Source organism: Rhea pennata, chromosome 9, assembly GCF_028389875.1.
Source record: "Rhea pennata isolate bPtePen1 chromosome 9, bPtePen1.pri, whole genome shotgun sequence".
In the NCBI taxonomy this organism is placed as follows: Eukaryota; Metazoa; Chordata; class Aves; order Rheiformes; family Rheidae; genus Rhea; species Rhea pennata.
The window spans coordinates 691,318-708,948 of record NC_084671.1 but is presented as its reverse complement, the minus strand read 5'-3'; the positions used below and the strand labels follow the sequence as shown (position 1 = coordinate 708,948).

General features: G+C 42.0%; 2 protein-coding genes across 6 annotated transcripts in view; one reads left to right on the top strand and one right to left on the bottom strand.

Moving 5' to 3' along the window:
• Positions 1 to 17,631, bottom strand: part of MED12L (mediator complex subunit 12L) — a 157,155-nt gene that overhangs the window by 87,552 nt on the left and 51,972 nt on the right. The gene's annotated exons all lie outside the window — the stretch shown is intronic.
• P2RY14 (purinergic receptor P2Y14) lies at positions 1,034 to 17,094 on the top strand. Of its 4 annotated transcripts, XM_062582275.1 has the most exons (6): positions 1,034 to 1,175; positions 9,982 to 10,077; positions 10,597 to 10,641; positions 13,163 to 13,261; positions 15,015 to 15,981; positions 16,320 to 17,094. In XM_062582275.1, the coding sequence occupies exons 4-6, from the start codon at positions 13,229 to 13,231 to the stop codon at positions 16,373 to 16,375; spliced, it is 1,056 nt and encodes a 351-aa protein (XP_062438259.1). In that variant the 5' UTR covers positions 1,034 to 1,175; positions 9,982 to 10,077; positions 10,597 to 10,641; positions 13,163 to 13,228; the 3' UTR covers positions 16,376 to 17,094. The 4 variants fall into 4 exon arrangements, with proteins under 4 accessions (XP_062438259.1, XP_062438256.1, XP_062438258.1 ...); XM_062582272.1 differs by having other exon boundaries at positions 15,015 to 16,381; XM_062582274.1 differs by lacking the exons at positions 9,982 to 10,077; positions 10,597 to 10,641 and having other exon boundaries at positions 15,015 to 16,381.

Here is a 17,631-nt window from a genome sequence, read left to right as displayed (position 1 = left end):
GCAATATGATCTACACACATTCACATTAAGCAGGGCTGGAAGGATGAGTAAGGTTTTGATTACAAGGTACAGAGTTCAAAAGAAGACAGTAATAAGAAATATTGCTTATACATAGCAGCTCTTTGCTGGAGTAAAAACACTTACATTTAGAAAAAAGCAAGCCCAAGTCCGTTAGGCCCGCTGCTCCTCGCAAAGGCTTCGGAGCTGCTACCTCAACTCGCACTTCTGTCGACAATCTCATCAGGCACACGAAGAGCCACACCGAGCATTTTGGAAAAATATCCACGTGCATAACTGAAGTAACTGTTCAGTCTGCTGTGCTGTCCAGACTCACGCCAATGGGCAGAAGCTATGAGCAGAGCCAAGGCTTCCTACCTCCCTTGAAGCTCTTAACCCTCCGCCCGAGGACAACTGCTTGCTTCTGTCTGAAGCAGTCATCTATGCTGCAACACTTAATCCATCACATCGCAAGTAATGAGAAAAACTCAGTCTTAACTGTGACTTGTCTAGAATGGCAGCTTACACAAAAACATTGCATTCCTCTCTCTTTTGGGACCTCATGTACTCAGGCAGAGCTGCACACTTCAGTCTTTCACTAGAGGCAGCTGCATTTTGACTGATGTGCTTAACACTTCTAGTTCTAGTTTAACAATTCTAACAAGTTTTAACCAAGAATATTTCAAACCAAAAGGTAAAGCTATGCCATTAAGCAATCCTGCAATGGCATAATTTTGTACTATAAAATATAACAGGAAAAATCATCTCCAAAGTGGTTCACACCTGGATTACTTTTCAACATACTAGCATTTTTAACTTAATTTCATACAGATGGCTATGAACCTTGAACTGCTGCTGCATTAACAGACCTGCACAGCTTTCCAGAGAGAAAGCACAAAGCAAAACCACCTTGCAGCATTTTAATACCTTGACTGGTGTTTGAGATGACTTTGACCGTTTAGGGTTGGCTTCCTTTTCTGATATACTCTGACTACCCTAGATCTGCAGAGCGGAAGACCAGTGACATTTCACTTCCAGTTCCCTGGCAAGCAGCGGTGTTCTGCTTCTGCTGGTCACAAGCGCTGCGGTGGCGAGAGCCGCGGGCCGCCCGAGGCTCCGCTGCTGGCACAGCCCCCCGGTCTAACGCAGAGAGAAGCAGCTGCTCCAGAGCACACCAGGTACGTTCCGTCCCTAGGAAAAGCTGCAAGGGGCAGTGATGAGCTAAACGGGAAAGAGCATTCTCCTAACTTGGGGTTACATCTGCAATGTGTGTTGCTTTGAATTAAGAGTCCATCTATAATTGAAGTCTTAGTAATCATTACATCCTTTAAGTGTAACTTACGATGGAACAGGCACTAGTTTATTCACAGGAACTTACATGTTTCGTGTTTTTTTCTCTTTTCCCTCTGAAAAAGGTAACAAGTTTTGCCAAAAATAAGTGTGAACAGGACTCCTTATCCAATAGGGGCAATAAAACATGCTGGTTCCACGTACAACCTGCAGCTAAGGATGTCTGTACAATGATTGCTTTGCAGTGAGAATACCATCGCAGTAGGGATCACTGTCTGCATCCCCCCCCTTTCTTTTTTCCTATTATTATTTTTTTTCCTAAATAACCACTTCTGAGCAATGTAAAAACAGAATGGTGAGTTACTCAGTATTTTTGTTTGGGTCAGTTCACAATTTTATGTTTCTCTCAGAATATATTTAAGTTTTAAATAATGAAGAGACTAGATTTTGAATAAAAGAGCATGGGACCTAGGCTAATGCATATTAAACACGTATGTCTGTTATACCACTATATATACACACACACTATATATATAAATACATATGCATATATACACACACTGAACAATGAAACAGCCTGTTCAAATTAGGTAACAACCTTGAAGCTACATAGATTACTTTTTCAAGTACAATGATAGTCATCAGCAGACCCAAACAAAAAACAAAAGGAAAATGTAATACAACAGATAAGATTAAAGTGAGAGTGATAAAAGAGATATTACCAACCAGGCTGAAAACAGGATGGCTATTTAAAGCCACTGGAACAGCTTTGAACATTTCAAATGAAAAGATGCATTTTTTTCTTCTATATCTTTAACACTAAACGTGCTCTTCACTTTTTATTAAAGGCAAAGGTTATCTTTATTTTTCTGAGCAATTACAGCTACTGAGTTAGAGCATTTAACTGCTAGTCAAAGCAGCAGGATGACACTGCCCATCCGAATACCCTGCTCAACTTACTTCTAAATGCCTTGAGTGTAATTCCCCAAAACTGATTTTGCAAAGTAAACAGCCCTTGACTTAGCAAGATCTAAATGGCAAGCTTTGATGCCAACTTAAACTTATTCCTTACAGAGTTTTTCCCTCTATAAGGAATGAAATTTAGGATTCTGACTAAAGACATCCTGCATTTAACACCACTCCTGTAATCTCATTCTGATAATTCAATTACATTGCACACACAGAGCCCCCACCCCCTACACATGCACGCACACACAAGTTATGTAATTGCTTTTTAACAACAAGCTTGCTGCTTTGAGGAAAATATTAGTCTAGAGAGATGTATGAAATAAATGAAAATAATGCTAATGTATCAGCTGCCAAAGTCTTCTACTTCTAAAAATATCTCACCAAGTTTCAGTGGACGTTGTTACAAAAAATTACGGAACTAGAAAGAGTCACTAGGATTCAAAATGAAATCTGTCACAGTAAAGAACAAGAACGCTGCATTCCCTGAAATGTCAGGCTAGAGTTTTCATTATGTCACAAAAAATGAAAAGCAATCCAGCTTTCCTAAAAGGAATCTGGAGCCCAATGAATGCAATAAGTGGGTATGAACTGCAGTGTAATTTTGTTTACATTGTTATTCTGAGTTACTTGGTCTAAACCAACTGATTTATGTAATATTCTACAGTCACAAGTATAGTGCCTCCATGGTTTTCTTCAGAGAAAGCAAGTTACTACAAAACTGTAGTTTGTTAGACATTCAGTCTCTCGGTATCAAGTGTTCATTTGCAGAGATTTTTTAACTTTGCATCATGAAACTAAGTACTGCTAGCACCAATTTGCAATGCACGGGTTGTTCAATGCATCTTTGAACTCTGCTGAGGAGTAACAGCCATCCCTGCCATATGCACATCACAGAAGACAGTTTTCCTTTAATGCTCTCGGGGCTGACAAGAGCAAGGTGCTTCACTTTGTGTTAACACATTCTCTCCTTTTGGGGGGAGGGGGACATGAACCCCTGGAAGGGATATCCAAACAACTACGATCCAAAATAAGGAATCTAACTACTCTGTAACATCAGAGCCCCACTTGTAGGCTGTATGAGGGCAACTAATGAACTGATATGAGACAGAACAGAGTTTCAGAAGGCAGTAAGAACCTCTTTTATGCAAGCTAGAATTTTTCAAGCCAGACTCTCAATTCAAAACCAGCCTTTCATACAGAGAAATGACAAACATGCATTCAACATGCATGCAACAGATGCAATCAAAACTGGCCTACAACTCGCCTCGTTCTGGAGATCAGTAATTACAGCTCTCTATTTCATCTCTGTAGCTGCCTGCCCTGGCATCTTTCTGCACAGTAGTTATAGTCAGTGCATGTACTTTCATTAAAAGCCCAAAACATCTCACACACGTTCAGTCCCAATGATCAATGAACATCTCATGACAGATGACAACATCCATAACCAGAGATGACAGATGAGAAGAACTTAGGGTTTTCACACAAGCAGAACTGGCAGATCTTTTAAGCAGTTCCCATTTACAGTTTCACAGTCCCAGATATCACTGCAGTGATTTCATGCAAACCCACACTCCTACCTGCCAAAAAGCCGAAGAGTAACAGCCTATAACACATAAAAATTAAGAAGTTTCTCAATGAAAAATGACCTTGCTTGGAATAATTACATTCAGCCAGCATGGGGCGTTTCAATTCCATGCAGTCTTAGAGGCCTTCAGGAGCAGTTAATCAGGGTGTTAGGGCAGGCAGAGGAGAAGACAACACTGCGCTGCTGAGATGATTGCAAGATGCGATGTTTCCAGGAAAGGTCTGGTCATTAAAGAAAATTGCACTTAAAATCTAACAGGCCAATCCCTTGACGGACTAAGATATTTAATGGATGACAACTCTGAGTGCCAGTAAATAATTTCATATGCTTTCTCATTAAGACATTGTGGAGCATAAGGTCTGGGTCTGTGGATTTCATGACTCAAAAAAAAAAAAAAGACAGAAGACAACAGACAATTACAAACCAAACCCAAATGTGCCTATTCCCCTGTTTGCTTGGTTACTGACAAATGGCTTCACAAAGTACTAGCTGCACAACTGAAACCATCTCGCACATGTGGCAAATCAGCAGTCAGCTGCTCTACAGATCTGTCAAAGGTATGCAGGTCTTTCTGCCCAAGATACTCTTCTTGGCTGATTGACTCTTATACGTTATTTCAGGCATCTAGGACACTGAGATCTTATTTCACTCAAGCACCAGGTTAAAAAGCAAGTATGATGCATTTCTTCCTCTAAACAGAGCAGTGAGCCTGCTCATACAACTATGGACATCCAAGGTCTGATGTGGTCTGTGATGGGATGAGGATGAGCAGGGAGGCAGTTCCTGCGCTCTGCAGACCTGGGAGTTAATGTGCCAAGTGACAGAACAGCTAGATCTGAGCTCTGCCTTCCTGGAAAGAGGACCATCACGAGGTCAGTGCAAGGCTCCAGATCACTCACCCATGTTCCCACCAAACTTAGTTAGCTATAAAAGGGCTACTTTATAGATTTAAAAATAGCAAATTACTAAGCAGTTCAGAGTGAGAAGCCCATGACTGCTCTGTAACCAGCTAACCAGCCCAAGAAGGAACATTATGCTGCAGAAAAACACAAAAGAGAAACTGCTCTAGACTGCAGGGAAAAGCAAAGTCTTGCTCAAGCCTTCTGCCCCTGGGAGCACAGCAGAACTCCAAGTATCCACATCCCCTGGCAGTGCCCAAGTACCGCTGGAGCCAACCTGAGACTCTCCGGAAGTGCTGATGCAGACGTGGAAGATGAGACTTCTGTTCTCATACTCACACAAGCATTATCAGCACAACCACAGTCTCACTGAAGTAGCAGACCTATCCTCAACAAACCAAATAACTTAATAACCTCTATGGCCTAAGGGGTTCCAGGTTCACAACACGTGGCTAAGTTCAAGACCAAGAGGATGCAAAGTCATCTCTGTTTTGGAAGGAAAACAAATGGATGGTTTGGGGCCCACTGGGGAAGTCAGAGAATCAAAATGTTTTGGACAGAAGTAACCTACCAAAAGGCAGTGCTTCCTCCCCTCCTCTCCTGCATAATAAAAGGCAGTGACTGTGGCAGCATAACACAGCCTCTTTGCAACACATCTGTGCTAACAGACCTGTGTCCTCCCTGAGAAATTTTCATGTCATCTTAGATCTGCTTTATAACCATCTCCCCTCAGCTTCTTTTAAACTAGGAGCAACAGAGGGTAAAAAGCCTTACCTCTGTTACTACAGTCACAGGAGACTGGAGAAAGCAGCCTGCATGCTGGCACACCATAACAAAACAAAATAACCATGCCATAACAAAAAAAAAAAAAAAAAAAATCCCTTTACTGCCCATTTGCTTGGAGGAGCCCACAGTTCAAACAAGACTTTGAGTGCTGTTACATGCCATTTTCTTCTACCACAGCTTAGTTTGAGTTTGCTGTACTAGATGGTGGGGGAAAGACTATGCCTACTGCAAAAAGCTTGGTAGTCCCATCCAAATTGGAGACGTAGGTCCTGACCTTCTGAGGAATCGACCAAAATGCTGGAATGCTCAATCCCTTGAAACAATGCACATGCCATTCAAAGCTTTAAACTACTTTCTCACTGTTGACTAAACTCTCCTATTTGCTGTGCCCTTAAAGCGTGGCCTCTTTCAATCAAAGTCTGAGGTGTTACATATAAAGTGAGCATCACCCTTGGGAGGCAGAAGTTTAAATCAGGTTGGTTGACAGTTTTGCTTTGCCAGGAAGCTCTTCCTCTTTTTTTTTCTCTTTCAAACTCACTTCTCTTGGCAGACTACTTTTGCTTCCTCCTCTGCAAGGATTTCATCTGGACACAAATGGAACATTGCTATTTTAGTTTTAGGCTTAGACACAGAAGCTTTTGGAAAAAGTTTGTTGTGGGTCATAATCTGAAAGTTGACCCTGGTCCCAGAAGGAATAATAAGGTTTTGCTGACCGCTTCTCAGGAGAAGAAAATAAAAAAAGTTTGTTTTAGTTTTAGAATGAATTACAAAGTCTTCCTCAGAATGCAAGAGGCCCGCAAAGCTCCTATGACCAGGCAAATCCTTATCAGACCTATTCCTCTCTCCTTCCTTCAGTGACACTAGGGTGGGATGGGAGCAGGTGAAGAGTTTGTCTGTTCACATGCATTTGGGCAGAAGCATCTTAAAGTGTCTTCTGCATTATCCTCCTTGACCCTGCCCCTCCAATACAGACAAATTTAAGCTAGAGACAAGCACACCAGGGCAGGACAGGCCCTGCTCGCACCCTGCCTGTCACCCCGCTCCTAGGAAAGTCACCGAAGCCAAAGCTGCAGGTCACACCTAGCCACCAGCTAGATCTGAAGAGCTTGGATCCCAGTTTCTGGAAAGGCTGAATGCTGACACTGTGGTTGAAACTGGATATAAGGCAGTATTAAATGAATCTCCAAATTCATCACTCAAAGCAATGAATAATTCGGCATTATGTCTTTGATTTGGGATCTTACAGACAGAAGAGGGATGACCATACTCGCAATAAAGATAATTCTGTTTAAGTCTCCAAAGATATCACCATATTTCACCAGGAAAGATTCAGTGAGGTCTGGCGGAGAAGGAGACTACTAATTCAGATTAAGATGCATTTGCCCTGGATACATTCACCACAGCAGCACATTAGAAGACTGCATATTCATTTGTTCATGCCTTTGGCCCCTTCTCATAAGGTGATAAGGGCTCGTAAAAGGAAAGTTCATGGAGAAACTGCATTCAGCAGGGTTTGGGTCACCTCTTGGAAAACAGAGCACACGTCACGTACCAAGTGATTAGCAACACTGACGTATGCAATTCACATATGGTAATTTTTTAACTACACATATAAATCTGAATTTCTCTCCCCTAACCTCAGATTTCTTTCCAAATATAGTAACTTCCCATGTTCATAGTAAGAGAGTGCATTAATTTTTCTATTACCATAGATTTCTATTAATTTTGTCCTTAGTTTTTGAGCCTCCCAGCAAAAGTATGAGAAGAACAGGGAGGGAAGAAGATAGACAGACGAGTGATCGGGGGGGGAGTCATGCATCAGCAAAGCTTTATCACTTTTTCCCAAGAAAAAGCGTCTGAGCCTTTGCACACAGCCTGCACAACTGCACCGTAGCCCTGTGAACTCCACTTCAGGATACTTCCATTAATAAAAAAAAGACATTACTAGGGGAAGCTTTGCAGGAAAGGTCGCAGCCAGGCCTGGGAACAGTTTAAGGAAAGAAAACACCCACCCTCAACTTAAGGTCACGGGCTGCTTTTTCAGCCGCCCAGGCGCGCCTGTCCCGAACGGCGCTCCCGGCGCAGGCGGCCGGGAGGCTGCGGGCAGCAGGCGCAGGCGGCCGGGAGCCCTCCCGCCCGCGGCCCGCCACGCCAGCGCCGCAGCGGGGCCAGACCCCCGCGAGCAGAACTCGGAGACCACCCAGCTGCAAAGCGGCAACGCGTGGATGAAACAGGGAAGACGGAAGACTTCACGCTAACCAGTAAGAGAAGCTGCTGTAGCTTATACAGTTTTTATAATGTTTTATATTGTAAGACAACTGTCCCAACTTATTCTGTGATTTGCTTAACAGCTGAAAAGGGGCCACAAGTGCAATTTTACATGTATTTTTTTTCCAGTTGAGGGACTGCCTTTTAATTATGTATTTCTGTAGGCTATCAATGCTCAAATGATTTTTAAATAACTGCAGTTTTTAATTGCCAAATGAAGGTGAACAACAAACCACTCACTAGCTATGCAAACCACAAACAAATTACCTAAAACACAGATGAAATCATAACTGTAAATAAATACAGAAAAAAGAAAAATTCCCACAAGTAGTTTGAGCTATGAAATGTTGAAATGAACTGATGACATCCCTCTAGATTACAGAGATACAAGTAAGAATTGTTCCATATTTGTGTATAAAGCTTAGATATAATCAGCAAAAAATATTTTTCTTAAGCATCTACTTCTAGTTTAACTTATGAACAAGGAAATATTGCTATATAAAAACATCAGAAAATAGAATTTTAAAAAACCAAACATTTTAGAAGACGTTCTATTAAAACAGAATGTTAAAAGGAATCATTTTTTATTTGAGCCAAGTATTTTCTTCAAATTATAAATTTTAAGGACAATAAAATATTAATAATTAAAATATTTTACTGACATACTTAGCATTAGAGTAATTCCAAATTTGATAAGGCAGTTGCTTCTGAAAGTTGGTCTCTAACTCTCTAATACAAAATTGTAAACAGAATGTTCCTAATATAACAATATAATCCACTGCCCCCTAATTAAGACGATATACCTGACTACATGGGAAGGGTTTGGGGGTTTATTTTTAAGGTTTGATTCAAGAACTTGGAATATTTGAGTTAGATCCAAAAGTGATTCTATGTGCAAAAAGGCTAAAGCATTGCCCAAGTTTCAGTGAAAGTACTGGGGTCTGCGCAGACATATTCACAGGCTCTAATATTTTAATGATAATAGCTTGTATTTTTAGAGTAGTTTAAGACCTTGTCTGTAACTCAAATAAAAATAGAATGAAAAATTTAACCTCTCAGAAAAATGAGGCTAAAATTTCAGAAGAAAAAAGTAGCATAGGGACTCCTGAACAATAAAAAGAAATTTAACTATAGGTGGGTTTTGCAAGAAAGAAATAAAATTCTACCCTTGAGGTGTCCTCACGCTGCAACCAAAGGAACCTGTGCTGCCCTGCAAGGAGCTTGCCATTTTAACAGGAAGATAAACAATCTTATCTGCAACAACTGATCTTTACACCTATTCGCTCTGCCCACTGGCGCTGTCCTTCAGAAAACCAGAAACGAATGATCAACATCAAAAAAAAACATGTACAATCTAACTGTGCTTAATACCTTTGGTCTGGAAAATCTGTTATGGAACTGTGTCAACACTAATACTGTCTGTTTTAAATGGTGTGATTTTATGTGGCACACTTCCTCCTGCCAGGTTCACAGTAATAATTTGGGGTCTGTTTTTAAATACACTAAAAGTGACTGCTATTGGAAGGGACGCTGAAAGCATCACTATTTCTACAGCCAGGCCAGCAACGATTTCCCGGATCTCCTGAGGAGACGCACGCCGAGCCAAACCACGCGGGCACCAGGGCTGCTGCCCACCGCTGGGGTCACCTTTGCTCGCACAGCTCCTACAAACTCCTCCTGCCTTCCAAGGCAGGGCAGGACGCTAAGTTGCCTTGATCTAGCCAGGAGATGAAAAGTTGGTTTATCTTCCTCATTGCAAAGTTGGAGTTTTTTGTTTGGTTGGTTTTTTTTTCTTTTTAAAAAGCGAGCAGATCGGGAGGAAGGAAGGAGAGGAATAAGCAGATCAAAAGGTCATCTCAAAACAACATTCAGATCTCTATCAGTTCTAGAAATGAGTATCTCGTGTCCAACTGGATGTTAAAAATCATTCACAGTTGTAACAAAAAGTCAAGCTTTCTACTGTACCTGCTGCTTCCTTCCGCAAAGCCTCAGCGGGACTCCAGACAGCGGGCAGCAGAGGTTTGTAACGCGCGGAGCTGACCAGCTCGGCGGTGCTTTTGCAGAAGCAAGGCATGAGCAAAGCGTTAAGCTGGGGGCCAGGAGGAAATTGTTTTCTTTTGAATTTCTGAATATCAACTATATTGTACACATAGGTCAAAGAAGTTTTTTTTTTTTTTTTCCCTCAAGAATTAAATAACTAGCCAGACAGAAGAGGTCAGAAGAGGTCTGGAGCTCCATACTTGGGTTTGGTTCATCCCACGGTCGGAAATCAGGACTTCACTGGTAAAACGAAAGCACATGCAAAGATACCTCCCCTCCCCACCTGCTGCCTCCTAATGGGGACATCCTGAATTTCAACAGTCCAGGCCAAAAGCGGGCGCTGCCGCGCGGGCAGTCGGACTCGCTCCCACGGCTGTCCGCGCCCTGCGGCCAGGGGATGCCACCTTCCCGAGGCCCCGGGCCTCGCGGGGCTCCACAGGGGCCCCTCGGGCGGAGGGGCCACGGGAGGGAATCTCCGCTTCGCCGTCGCGGCGGAGGCGCCTCCTCCCGCCCTCCGCCTTCCCACGGGACGCGGGCGCTGCCGGAGGAACGGCTGGGGAGGCGGCCGCAAGAAACCACGGCCCCGAGAAGCTGCACGTAACTTACCCCCTCCCTCTGCAACCCAGGCGGAGGAAGCGTGCACTGAACACTACCGCATACGATGCTGTCTCACAGTTACCCAGCTTCTACTTCTCGTGACAGGAGCATTTGCCTAGTCTGTTACTCTAATTTGACTATTTATCCCATTTTCCTCTCTCGCAGTGTAGGCATCTATGACAAACACGAACCACCAGCGAATTTAGAAAGGTAATTCTGAAGTGCCCAAGTGGCACTTAGCAGATTTTACACGCTTTTATTCTCTTAAGTATTCCGATGTAGACATTGCCTTGTGACAGCCAGTTTAAGAACAGAAAAGTAACAAAATCTCAGTCTCCTGGCAAACTTGCAGAAAGTTGCTTAGGAAGTCGAACCTGCCGGCTGATCTCCACGTTCACCACAACAAATACCTCCCCAAGGGAGAGCTGCTAATTAAAACCACGGACAGTACACGTCCTCACGCGGGAACACGCCACCCACCCTGCTGCAGCGACATCTTTATGGAGGCACGCAAACAAGCACCTAACAGCTGTGTGCCACAATACACGCTGCCTCAGGAGGAGGCTCCTGCCCTCGAGCAGTCCCTCTGCCGGGCCCCACCAGTCCGGGCCCTCCGGAGAGGGCGACCGGACACCTCAGGAAGCAATCCTGAGCACAGCTCACGTGATCCCCCACCTGCAAAGCACAACAACAGGCCCTGCTTTCACATCCTGCTGCAGCCTGGGCTCCCAGGGAGCGAACAGGCGTATCTCAGCTTGCGGCCCCCAGCACTGCCCTCGCGGTCCAGCCGCAGGAGCTGCAGAAGATGTCCTGACCCATCCTGGCACTGGCAGAAGCTGCTGCATGAACAGGATGGGCATTATGATTTAGGTAGCCAAGGATGTTCTCCCAAACTGCATTCTGCTTTTGGATTTGCTTTTACCAGCCTAACTGACTGCAAGTCCAGATCACCACCCGTACTCCTATCAGATTAGGAAGCATTTTTTTTAAAAAAAAAAAAAAGCTACATCTCTTAGCACAACTCAGCACAATCTGCAGTTGCTGTGTTCTGTGCGTTGCACTTCCTCTTTATCTAGGTTTTTCAGAACATCAGAGAAAATTTGGCATGCTCTTCCTCCTTGATAGACTCCATTTTACAGTTCAAAAAAGATTTTTGAACACAGTAACCACCGTCATCAATTCTTGACCCAGTAATCACACTGCACGTAGCTGAAAATGTCCATCCGGTACTGAAAAATGTATGCGATAGGGTAAAACAAGAAATTTGTAAATTACTGCTATGTTGAATAAAACAATCATGAACTTTATACTTCTGAAATTTGTCAGTCAAGGTGTAGAGGTCAAGAAAAGGGTGCCTCATTGGTTTTGGAAGAGTTATAAATGCTAGCATAAGAATTTGAACATGGAAGGAACTAGGCATTTTAATGGTTTACACATCTTTCCTCTCACGTATTTTGTCAAGACAACATGATTTGTAAACTGAGGAACTTCAGAGTATTTACACATTTCACCAAATCAAACTTGTTAATTTGGTGAATCAGTGTTGCTGGTTTTGCACAACTGCTTAATATTATTTGTATATATTTATTTATTTATACATACACACACACACACATATATATAAATACATACTATATATATATACACATGTGTGTATATATATTTATATACACACACTTTATTCTGGACCAAGCATTTGAACATAAAAGGCTATTCAAGCATAAAAGGATATTCTCACACACAAATTAAGAACTCCTGAGTGCTAAACATTAGCAAATAGCAGCAGTTACACAATAGCAAGGTTACCAGTAGTGAGGGAAAAAGAAGAAAAAAATCCCAAAGTTTAGTCATCATCTCAATTAGCATTTTGGCAAAAAACCACTAAATTGACCCACCAAGCAGTTAGCATCAAATGAGCAGCAGCCATGGTTTCCAGATGAACCACAGCATTGAATGAGGAGTATCTATGCCCATTTTCTGCTGCAACTGGTAGCCCATTGCAAGCTCTCACATTAGAGCCACTACAGAGGCTTATGGGCAGCCTGAGCAAAAATGAAACAAGAACAAGCATGAAAGGGTTGCTCCTCTACAAGGTGGAAGTAGGCCGTCTGCCAGCTACACACAAACCATCCCTGGAGCCACCAAACGAGAAGAGAAGGGCACAGCTGGAGCTGTGGCAGTGGTTATGCAGATCCAGAGGTACCAGGCAGCTGCAGAGAGGCCTGTCTGCTTCAATGACTCTTTATCGAAGCACAAGAATTAGACATCACGATACCATGTTCCCATAGTTCCTACAGGACCTACACTGTGACTTGTAACTGATCCCAGAAACAGGCTGGCGAGGCAACAGTGTTTGCTGTTAATGCTAAATTATTCAGAGCAGTAGGAACAAGGCCCTTCAGAAAGCATCCACAGTTCTGACTGTGACTAGGTGACAGAAAGGACTGATGAAAGTTAGCATAAACACAAACTACATGATGCACAAGAAAGAAAAACGGACTCTTGCCCTGCATACACAGTGATGGGTTTTAGGCTGAATATAATTACTGTACCTCTACAGATCCATCTCTAACAAATTTTAAAGTCTTGCTAAGAGGTCTAAAGAATCATCTGCAGTACCAACAATCTAAATGCAAGGTGTGCTATAAGGAACTCTCAGCACCACAGCATTGCACCGGGCTATATTACCACATACAGCCCTAACAACTGTATTTTCCCGTCCTACACATAGGTCACCCAGGCAAAGAAGAGGCCCTGTGCCTGAGAATGGAAGGCTCTCTAGACCCTTAACACCTTCATGAATAGCACCTCAACCGTCAAAGCGAGAAAGGTAAGGACATGCTATTGATCTCGAAAGACTTCTGATTCTAGCTTGGACTTCAGCCTCTCGGCAGCAGTCACTCCCAAAATGGCTCTTCGTAGTATGATGCCTCAGCACAAGAAACACGCCATGAACCTCCCAAGCCATTTTATATCTGCTATTAAGAACAAGTACAGAATCACCCACATGTGCGTACTTTATTTTAGAAAGCCCTACAGACCAGGAACAACTTCCAAACATAACACATGCAGAGAGGTCCCCATTTAGATGGTCCTACCGTACTAAGGGAACACATACACAGCAGGCAGTGGTGGGAAGAGAACAGTTTTCAAATACAATGCATTAACACCTTAAATAAAAATGCCATTCCTACTGGTGCTTTCCAGTTTCCTTCCACCTTCTTCCCCCTCCACTCAGTCAATTGCTTTAGCAATTCTGTCTTAAACTTTAGGCATTATCACCTCACAAGCCTTACACATCTATTCACACAGTGGTTATCTTCTAACATCTGCTCTTCACACTATCTTTTTACTTTAAAAACTCTCAACCAAACAAAAAGCCAGCCCTGACAACTGGAGTTTAAACAAAGAGAGGACAGCAAGGCTGTTTATGAGAAAACCCCCAGGAAGAGATTAACTGTAGGCTTTGGATGCAAATACTGATAATACGTGCTCCATCGCTGCACTTATCAATGCAACTTCCAACACAGAACCTAGGTGGTCAGCTTTTACTAAGTCTTTAAAAAGAGATATAGATAACAATACACCAAAGAAAAAACAGCTTTTTCTATTTAAAAGAAAATTTCCACTCCCCATTATCGTAAGGTTACATTCAGGTTCCAGTCTGCTAGAGAGAAGAATCAACTATTGACTTTAAATTGTGTTGATAAGAAAATTCTTTGTTTTCTAAAAGATAAGGTAGGTTTTTTCCCAGCTCTGTGGCATATGTTTTCCAGTTGCCTGCGTTTTATTCACCAAATGCAGCAGCAGTACGTCTGTCAGCCTTCCCTGCAGAGGATGATCCACACCCATACACCCCCATTTACTTCTGTTCAAGTAAAGCAGGCAGCAGATGTAATTTCTTGGAGCTTTCATAGGGATTCTCTAAAATTTAAATCTGAACAACTTGAGAATACAGCTCTAGCTTGTACCATGTGCATGTCTGCATATCATGCTACTAACAGCAAAAGTTAAAGCAAACTGTGCCACCTGCACATAAGGTTTTCCTTCAGGTGAACATATTGGAAATATTGGCACATACTTGGATCTTTACCAGTCTTGACTCAAACAGAACTGCCTTTACTATCACTGTATACAAAATATACCACTTGTAAAAGCAGCATTTATCTCCCACACACACTTTCTGCTAAACAAGTGCTAAAAATAGATAGTGGTCATTAAGAGTTAATGAAATACATTCAGAGTCATTAAATCATTGCATCTCTGCCCCCCTGCTAGCTCCCCGTATGTAGGCTTATACACGAAGAAGGGAGCAGTACAGGACATGAAGACACTGGACTTTGGCCACATGGAGAATCAAATGGATTCTCTATCCAAAACAGCACTGTGCCACTGACCATCAAAAAGTGAGATGGCACCACTTAGAAAATACTCACCACACATCACTGCAAGAAATGATAATTTGGTGATTTCAGAGAAACATGCCAAGTTTATGTTGAAGTCTGGGTAGAATTCTTATACTAAATTAATGGAAAGCCCAGCACCATCTTATCTTACTGAGATGATCTCTCCTCTGCTTCTAGGAGCAAAGACATCGTAAGATGTTCAACTGGAGCACAAACTCATCAGAAAACAACTGCTCTCACAGCACAATAATAACTAAGAAAGCCATTCCACTGGTTTACTGTTTAATTTTCATAGTAGGACTCTTGCTGAACAGTGTGGCAGCATGGATCTTCCTGTTCGTTTCCAGCAAGAGCAGCTTCATCGTCTATCTCAAAAACATCGTTGTTGCCGATCTTCTAATGAGCCTGACATTTCCTTTCAAAATTCTAGCCGATTCGGAAATTGCACCTCCGCAGCTCAACATTTTTGTGTGCCGATACTCTGCTGTTGTTTTTTATATAAACATGTATATTGGAATAACATTTTTTGGCCTCATAGGTTTTGACAGATACTACAAAATTGTAAAGCCTTTATTTACCTCTGTTGTTCACTCAGTTAACTATAGTAAGGTTCTCTCTGTAATCATATGGCTAATATTAATGTTTTTATCACTTCCAAATATGATTTTAACTAACGAAATCACTGAAGCAAATTATTCTAGAAAATGTATAGGTCTTAAAAGTGAGCTTGGCAAACAGTGGCATGAGGTGTCGAGCTATATTTGCATTGGGATTTTCTGGATTGTGTTTCTTCTGTTAATCATTTTTTACACCTCAATATCAAAAAAGATATATAGCTCCTATAAAAAGTTCAGAAAGAATTCAGACATGACGAAGAAGAAGACCAGTCGTAATATATTCAGTATCATGTTTGTATTTGTCATTTGCTTTGTGCCATACCACCTCTGCAGAATACCATACACTCTAAGCCAAACTAGCTCCCAGTTCAACTGCCAGTCAACAAAAGCTCTGTACTATGCAAAGGAGTTTACTCTCATCTTATCTGCTGCAAACGTGTGTCTCGATCCCATTATTTATTTTTTCCTCTGCCTGCCCTTTAGAGAAAAGCTGTATCAAAAACTGCATCGCAGGCTGAAAACTTCAGGTGAGGTTGAAATTTCTAAATCCAGAAGGTCAAATACACTTCGGGAAAGCGTAAATATTGTGTAAGATTAGATATGTAAATGTAACAAATGCTTTTGAAAGTTATTAAAGCCCGCAAATGTCTCAAAAAGAAACTGAATAAATGAGAATCCGGGGGAAAAAAAAGGTTTTGGCATAAATTACCAATTAGTGGTTCTCTGTATAAAAACATTTTTGCTTACTATCACTATATTTGTTACAGGCTACTTCAGATGAATATATGGTTGTATTATGGTATGAAATGATCTATTTGAATCTCAGAAGGAGAGGAATAACTGGAATTTTTTTTAAAAAAAAAAGAGTCACGGAGCTCCAGGCTGTGGTTTGCAGAAAGGATTATCCAACAGACCCAGTAATCGAACTGATCTGCTTTCGTCTCGTACGGAGCCAGGCACGAGCTCCCACAAAGAGGAACGAAGCCGCCCGAGGGGCTGGGAGCAGCGGACCGTCCATCTCCCCCGGAGCAGGCTCCGCCGAGGCGGCACCACAAAGTGCAGCACGAGCCTGTCGGATTCGGCCTCCGCCAGCCAAAGGAGGAGCACCGAGACCCCGAGGGTCTCTCGCATATCTGCCTGTGTCTTTGTACAAAGCAAAGCGCCTGAGACAAAGCACAGCTCAATTCCAACAGGCGCAAAAAAGGAATGAAAGAGAACTTAAAAATCTGCACAGTGCCTGAAAAACCTTTCGCAGCATTTATAAAGCTATATTGGTTTCCGTAAGGAAAATACCCTATACAGTTAAGCAATTAAACAATATGAATCTATTTGTAACCCCCAGAACTCCCAAGCAGAAAGGAAAAAAAAAGAAAAAAAGAAAAAAGAGAGAGAGAGTTTGTATAAAATACTGTGCTCAGTATATGGAAGTGTTTTAAGAGGAATCACCTCACAAGCTAAGAAGCACGGTTATATTGTACTGTATTCCTCAGGATTTTCCCAGATAGCAGGGTGTACACCAAGAGTGTTTATACCAAACTGAGACTGTAATAACTCTTTTTGTCGCTGCAGACAGAGGTAAGAACATTAAGGAGTAGTTTGAAAGCAAACACACGTAGCTGTCTAGAAACTGTGGGATATATTTAAATCCAGAAAGAATGATTTGGTGGTTTGCCTACGTTTTTGGCACTATGATGAAATATTTCTCATTCTACAAAGCTATAGATAGCTTTCAGCTATTATTTTATATATAAATATAATCTCATTTTAACTGTATTTTTCAGTGCAGCCATTTCTTTTTAGTTTATTTAGCATTGTACAGGGAAAACACACCAGTGCATGAAGTATCCACAACAGTTTCCAATGAACATCTCTGGAAGCTGAATGCTTCGGTTTTACTTAAAGAAGTTATAGGAACAAAAATAACAACTGTTTTACCTTTCTGCTTCTGTTTCAGCTCGGTCCTCTTAGGTAACCTCTAAGGGTGAAAAATTTTTAAAGACACTTTTTGAATCTTTTCCAAGGCTGTAAGCAATTTCTCTTGGTTTGAGACTGCTGATCTATAATAATGGTATTCCACCATCATCCATTATCATACTTAAACTCACCTTTCTTGAATATATTTACTCCCATTTTTTCCTATTTGCTTAATAAGTGGTTCCACACCAAAGCTGCAAAAC

Coding starts and splice junctions, on each gene's coding strand:
- P2RY14 (XM_062582274.1), top strand. CDS start 13,229: ATGAATAGCACCTCAACCGTCAAAGCGAGAAAG. Junction 13,262..15,014: donor CAACCGTCAAAGCGAGAAAG/GTAAGGACATGC, acceptor CTCTGCTTCTAG/GAGCAAAGACATCGTAAGAT.